This window comes from Rutilus rutilus, assembly GCF_951802725.1.
Source record: "Rutilus rutilus genome assembly, chromosome: 2".
In the NCBI taxonomy this organism is placed as follows: Eukaryota; Metazoa; Chordata; class Actinopteri; order Cypriniformes; family Leuciscidae; genus Rutilus; species Rutilus rutilus.
Window position 1 is genome coordinate 43,294,054 of NC_140210.1, and position 7,289 is coordinate 43,301,342.

At 38.6% G+C, this 7,289-nt stretch overlaps 1 protein-coding gene across 1 annotated transcript; it reads left to right on the forward strand.

Moving 5' to 3' along the window:
* Positions 1-450: 450 nt before the first annotated feature.
* LOC311286223 (protocadherin beta-8-like) lies at positions 451-6,735 on the forward strand. The gene is made up of 3 exons (XM_084402336.1): positions 451-613; positions 5,711-5,821; positions 6,426-6,735. Exons 1-3 carry the CDS (start codon positions 467-469, stop codon positions 6,657-6,659), a joined length of 492 nt encoding a protein of 163 aa, XP_084258462.1. The 5' UTR covers positions 451-466; the 3' UTR covers positions 6,660-6,735.
* Positions 6,736-7,289: the final 554 nt, after the last annotated feature.

Sequence of the window (7,289 nt, forward strand, 5' to 3'; positions counted from 1 at the left end):
ACTTTGATACCAGATTGTCAAATGACATTAAAATATTGTCTTCATTAAAGTCCATCAATCTAACTATTCCCTTATTCAACCATAGTTTAAACCCCATATCATTTTTAGCTGGAGTGAAATATTAATTCACCCAAATCAGGGAGAAGCAAGACAACAATGGGGCCTCTCCGAGAAATTTATGAACTTCGTACCAGATCATAATGGTATTCTTCACAAATGGGTTATGGTACACGTGTGCATGTAAGAATCAACCTGACCTCAATAGAACTAACATGTCAAAACTAACATCTTTCTTCTCTCTGTAGCTGAAGTCTTGATCTACTTCCAAATTGCTCCTTTCACTGAGAGTGTGAGTTTTGAAAGCTCCTCCTACAACTTCACAATAAAGGAGAATGAACCTGAGGCCTCAATAGTGGGTAAGGTCAAGGCATTAACAGGAAGTCCAGTGGTTACGGTCAGCTATAACATGAAGTCACATGAGGATGTCTTCTCTGTGGATGGTGAGGGAACCATAAAAGCTCTCAGACCGCTGGACAAGGAGGAAGAGGAGTGGTTCATCCTCACAGTAGAAGCCATAGACTCCAGAACTCCTCCAAACACTGCAGAGACAACGGTACTATCCTTACTTTAAACTAAGGCCAGAAACAAACTCTACACAAGTGCACAATTTATGTTAATGCATAGTGTTCTTTGTTAAAATGTATGTTAATGCCCACTGTATCCCCCATTAAAGCAAAATTGCATTTGCATTTTGACACATTTCAGAATGCAATGACACAAGTTGTGCAGTTATAAGTGTTTAAGTTCTCATACTTACCTTGAGTATGTGTCTGGCCTTAAAGGCCATTGCACACTGAGTCCGAAATTCGCATCCGAAATTTTCGCACGTTAAAAAAAAAATTCGACCTCACGTTATGTCAATCATGCTTGCACACTGTCTACGAAACTTTCGTCCGTAAAAAAAAAAATCGGATTGGGTTCGATTTTCTGCGTTTTTCGCATCCACAGCCAGTGTTTTGTGAGGTTTTTTGAAAATTCAGAGCCACCGTACAAGCGAACGACAAAATCCAGAATGACGTCTGACAAGTTGATACACTTCGTCTCGCAGCACAAGTACTGTATGAAAAACAAAATGCGGATTACAAAGACACTGAATAAAATATAACCTGTATACAGCTGTTCTGTCTGCCCAGCGCTTCTGCCGGCCGCGTGTGTGTGTGTCCGTCCATAGACATACTGCCAGTTTCTGTTCAGGTGGTCTTCTTTTTAATATGTGGCTCCAGTATCGCTATCAAAGCATCAAACTGTTCCACTGACATTCTGAGGTAAATTTTGAATCGTTTGGGATAATTTCGCAACTCGCAAATAATGGACCCAATATTTCCTCTTTCTTTTTCTCTTTTTAAGAAGAAAGAGGGCAACAAAATCATCCTCACTGCTTGACGAATCCATTTAGTATTTTTTGCGTTTTTTTCCGCAAAGGTTTAATAAATACGCATCGGACTCAGTGTGCAAGGTTTCTGTGCGTGAGGAATTTTACTGCTGACGAACACGAAAAAACGCATACGAAAATTTCGGACTCAGTGTGCAATGGCCTTAGTCTTAAGGCCATTGCACACTGAGTCCGAAATTCGCATCCGAAATTTTCACACGTTAAAAAAAAAATTCTACCTCACGTTATGTCAATCATGCTTGCACACTGTCTACGAAACTTTCGTCCGTAAAAAAAAAATTCGGATTGGGTTCGATTTTCTGCGTTTTTCGCATCCACAGCCAGTGTTTTGTGAGGTTTTTTGAAAATTCAGAGCCACCGTACAAGCGAACGACAAAATCCAGAATGACGTCTGACAAGTTGATACACTTTGTCTCGCAGCACAAGTACTGTATGAAAAACAAAATGCAGATTACAAAGACACTGAATAAAATATAACCTGTATACAGCTGTTCTGTCTGCCCAGCGCTTCTGCCGGCCGCGTGTGTGTGTGTGTGTGTGTGTGTGTGTCCGTCCATAGACATACTGCCAGTTTCTGTTCAGGATCGATTGGTTCACGGAAATTGGTGGTCTTCTTTTTAATATGTGGCTCCAGTATCGCTAGCAAAGCATCAAACTGTTCCACTGACATTCTGAGGTAAATTTTGAATCGTTTGGGATAATTTCGCAACTCCTTGATAAGGAGGTGAAACTCTCCTTCCTCTCGGCGCAATCTCAGGATTGGATGGACCCAATATTTCCTCTTTCTTTTTCTCTTTTTAAGAAGAAAGAGGGCAACAAATTCATCATCACTGCTTGACGAATCCATTTAGTATTTTTTGCGTTTTTTTCCGCAAAGGTTTAATAAATACGCATCGGACTCAGTGTGCAAGGTTTCTGTGCGTGACGAATTTTACTGCTGACGAACACGAAAAAACGCATACAAAAATTTCGGACTTAGTGTGCAATGGCCTTTAGACTAAATGCACAAAATGGATTCGTCAAGCAGATGAATTTGTTGCCCTCTTTCTTCTTCAATGTCAGTGGAACAGTTTGATGCTTTGCTAGCGATACTGGAGCCACATATTAAAAAGAAGACCACCAATTTCCGTGAACCAATCGATCCTGAACAGAAACTGGCAGTATGTCTATAGCGGCGTCACCACTTTTGAATAAGAAACAATATCAAGACTATAAAACTCGTCAAATCTCCGCGAATCACAACAAGCGTATCAGTGAGAACACTTGTTCAAATAGCGCACACTCAAACCTGACTGCACATTACATTTTTGACTTTATTGATTCTGCTTTTATTCGTAACGCAATGGACCGGTCAACGGGACATAAATTAATCCTTAAAGGATGGGACATTTGCACAAAAATAATAAATAACTTACCGTAGCCTATTTTATAAGTCGCTCCAGAGTCGCATATCAGTCAAAAAATGCGTCACGAGGAAGAAAAAACATATAGGCCTATAGCTTAAGTCGCACTGGACTAAGTCGCATTTTTTTTAGAAATTTATTTCACAAAAAAAAAAAAAAAAAAATTTACAGACAGTTCTCCGGACGAGAGCGCGTCTAAAGCGGCACTTAACGAATGTTTTAAAACTTTCACAGAGACCTCAAACTGAAAGCACAAAGCCTGTCTTTACATTTAATTTCGTTTTGTATTAATTGTATCTTAATTTTAATCGATGTTTCATCAACAAATTGTCTGGATTTAATAAGAAGTAGCAAAATATAGGCTATTAGAAAATAGATAATCAGGACACGGAGGCGCTGGCGAACCTGGAGCTCGTCTCATAATGAACCGAAACTCAGCGTAGGCCTATAAGGTAGCCTATTGCCTCACAGACCTGAGACATAGATAGCTTGAAATGTCTACTTTTAAGCAGAACAATTCAAAACGAAAGAAAACAGACTGCGCTGCTTATGTAATTCGTATGAAATGTGCATTTCTCTCTGGCGCTGCGAAGATCGCGATTCGTCAACTTCATGGCTATAGCCGACACTGACATAAAAAAATAACTGTTATAGTAAACAATTAAAATGTATCCTGCTATATTTTACATATTTGCCTGTTCCTTACAAAACACTAACAGTGAGGTTTTTGACTTTGTTTTTTTTTTTGCAGCTGCGGACAAATTCTTTCACACACACACAATACACTCTGCGCTTATGTTTTAAAATCATAATTTAACATATATAACAATTTATACTTAAAGTGTACTTACACTTAAAGTGTTTATTACAAATAAATTACTAAATGCTAAAAATTTATAAATTTTAATGAACTAACATATGCGTTGCATTTACAATTCTGTGAAAACAGCAGTGGCGTTTTCTTGCGGAGGCCAAGGGAAGCCAGGCTTCCTCACTTTTTCAGAATATAATCGTCATTTAATAAACACTTTTGTTTTCACAGTTTACGTAATCCTTCTGTCATCTTTATGATGTGTAAAACAGCGCCCCTATAAAAGTGACATGGTGAATGAGCGTTGAAAACATGGTACTGCACCCTGTGTCTGTGAGGAGGCCAGGCTGAGTTGGCATCCCTTGATAGAAAAAAAAAAGAATGATTAACCAATCAGGTGACGCTATTGTCACGACACTGCTCCCCTGTGATTGGTCAGGACAGTGTCAAGGGAAGCCATGAACTTGTTGGCATCAGGCCAATCACATCACGTTATCATCGTCAATGAATGAATGAATGAAATAGCGGAAGATTTGTGGTTTTGTGCCCATCTTTTTAATTCCTTTATTTATTGACCATACACTCAAAACAAAACAAAGACACATTTAAATGTAAGCCTTACAAACAACCTTTTCACACGTAAGTTTTTCAAGGCGACCGTTATTGATCGTAGTATGACTTTATGGTTCCCATGGAGACGCGTCTTTCATTGCTTGTCACACCGCAGGCACAATAGCGCTGAATGATCAGCTTTTATTTCCTTTTTTTATTCAAAATTTCACAAATTTATTAGCTATAGCAGGATATATCTGATATTCCGATTGTCAAATATGTGCAAGAGGATGTGTTTTGTTGTTCAAACACCTTTATAACAATCGCGTTAGGTGAGCTGTATGCGCAACATATTTTAGGTATCTAACGTTACGTGCTCAAAGTGTTGGATTGTAACAAGCGTAAGTCCCGGTAAGATGATGCTGGGCGCTCTAATAGTTCGTCCAAATAGCAACATATAAATGGTAACGTATGATTTTCTGCCCCCACCCCTTAAAACACACAGCTTAGAGGTTGTGTCTTAATTGGCTTCCTCAGAAATTTTCCCCATGCCACGCCACTGGAAAACAGGGAAATTGCACACTGAGTACGAAATTCGCATCCGAAATTTTCGCACGTTAAAAAAAAAATTCGACCTCACGTTATGTCAATCATGCTTGCACACTGTCTACGAAACTTTCGTCCGTAAAAAAAAAATTCGGATTGGGTTCGATTTTCTGCGTTTTTCGCATCCACAGCCAGTGTTTTGTGAGGTTTTTTGAAAATTCAGAGCCACCGTACAAGCGAACGACAAAATCCAGAATGACGTCTGACAAGTTGATACACTTCGTCTCGCAGCACAAGTACTGTATGAAAAACAAAATGCGGATTACAAAGACACTTAATAAAATATAACCTGTATACAGCTGTTCTGTCTGCCCAGCGCTTCTGCCGGCCGCGTGTGTGTGTGTCCGTCCATAGACATACTGCCAGTTTCTGTTCAGGATCGACTGGTTCACAGAAATTGGTGGTCTTCTTTTTAATATGTGGCTCCAGTATCGCTAGCAAAGCATCAAACTGTTCCACTGACATTCTGAGGTAAATTTTGAATCGTTTGGGATAATTTCGCAACTCCTTGATAAGGAGGTGAAACTCTCCTTCCTCTCGGCGCAATCTCAGGATTGGATGGACCCAATATTTCCTCTTTCTTTTTCTCTTTTTAAGAAGAAAGAGGGCAACAAAATCATCCTCACTGCTTGACGAATCCATTTAGTATTTTGTGCGTTTTTTTCCGCAAAGGTTTAATAAATACGCATCGGACTCAGTGTGCAAGGTTTCTGTGCGTGACGAATTTTACTGCTGACGAACACGAAAAAACGCATACGAAAATTTCGGACTCAGTGTGCAATGGCCTTTACTCTTCAGGCACGTCAAAGTCTGTCACAGGGCTCATTTATATTTCTAATCCTAATATATATTTCTTATAGACTTTCTTTCTCTCACAATCTTCAGGTCAACGTTCAGGTTGAGAACGTGAATGAGGCTCCTGTGTTTGACGCTGAAATATATAAAGCAGAGATTTCCAGTATCTCTCCATACAAATTCCCTATAGTGAAGGTCCAGGTAAGTGTGGCATAGACATCAGATATAAATGCAGTGGATGTAGTCAGATCTATTTTGTAATAAGTGGTGTTCGCTAAGGCAAACATCAATGTTTCTGTTGTTATTGCTCATACTAAAGGGCTAGTGATTTGTTCAAACCCTTAACCCCAAGTAATACATTTCGACATGCAACTCATCCCATGCCATCTGAGGAGATATGTGTGCTGGTATTTTTCAAAGTGACTTTTTTTCTCCTGGCATATAAAATGTTGATGTCTGAAAACTTTACAGAACCCTTGACTCAATTTTAAAGAACCCTTTATGCTAAAAAAGTTTTATGTATTTTAAATATCTTAAATGATTGAATAATACTTTCATGTTTAATGGATTATTCAAAATGTTTCTAGTGGTAATACGAGCTGTTTAATTCATAAAATCTAATTAAGGTTAAAAATCGATTAAAATTAAATCCATAAAATGACCCCATGATGGGAACCCCTAAAAAATCAATATATGAAGTGCCTGACAGAAACTTTTAATATAGAAGAGGGTCAATAAACAAAAAATTTTGATTTCTTGATTTTTATTCACGTAACTGGTTACAATGTGATGGTGTGTCCCTCAGGCATCGGACCCTGATGTGGGCGAGAGCTCAGAACTGCAGTATTCCCTGCAGGAGTCCACAACTCTGCTGGATGTGGAGGCAAACACTGGTCAGGTCTACGTACTGGATGCATCCAGATTTGGAGACAATCCGTCCACCTTTCATGTTAAAGCCACTGATAAACATGGGCTGTTCACGCCTACAACAGTACAGGTGAGCAGAAACAGAGAGAGAAAAAAGAGAACGCTTTTGTAAGACTGTTTCAAATGACCAATGACATTTTGACTGAGAAGAGAACACCTTTACAAAGACGGACTTCTTGTGTTTGCCACCTGCAGATCGAAGTAAAACAAAGTGTACATCATGACAGCGTCTCAGTAATCTCCTTAAACCGGCCCGTATACATAGTGGAGAAGATGATACCAGAGATGGAAGAGTGAGTAATCTCTATTTGATATTGAAACGTGTTATTGAGACAAAATAAGAGCATTTCTATTTGTGAAGTGCTAATGTGTTTTGAGCTAAGAGGAAACATGTTTAAGGATTAATTAACCCAAAACTAAATTTAAAAATGAATTATTTTACTCACCCTCATGGGATTCCTAACCTGTGTGTCCTGCTATGTTTTCAAAGAAAATGTTCATACAGTTATTGCCACAAAAAAAAAAAAAAAACCATAACAAAAAATAGTCCATATGACATTTCCAAGTCTAAATCACCTTGTCTGTAGAACAGACTGAAATTTACACCATTATTTACTGAAAAGCTTCCCTTCTAGTGAGTTAAGTCAGGGTGTCAAATTATAGAAACGGATCGATCATGAGCAAAACATTGTTTTAAGCCAGTTATTATCAATGAATTGCTTTTTCCGTTTTACAATTAGAC

Excerpts from the sequence above, each read along its gene's own strand:
- LOC311286223 (XM_084402336.1), top strand. The coding sequence starts at position 467 with ATGAAGTCACATGAGGATGTCTTCTCTGTGGATGGTGAGGGAACCATA. Across the intron at positions 614-5,710 it reads CAAACACTGCAGAGACAACG|GTCAACGTTCAGGTTGAGAA; the intron begins GTACTATCCTTA and ends CACAATCTTCAG. Across the intron at positions 5,822-6,425 it reads TCCCTATAGTGAAGGTCCAG|GCATCGGACCCTGATGTGGG; the intron begins GTAAGTGTGGCA and ends TGTGTCCCTCAG.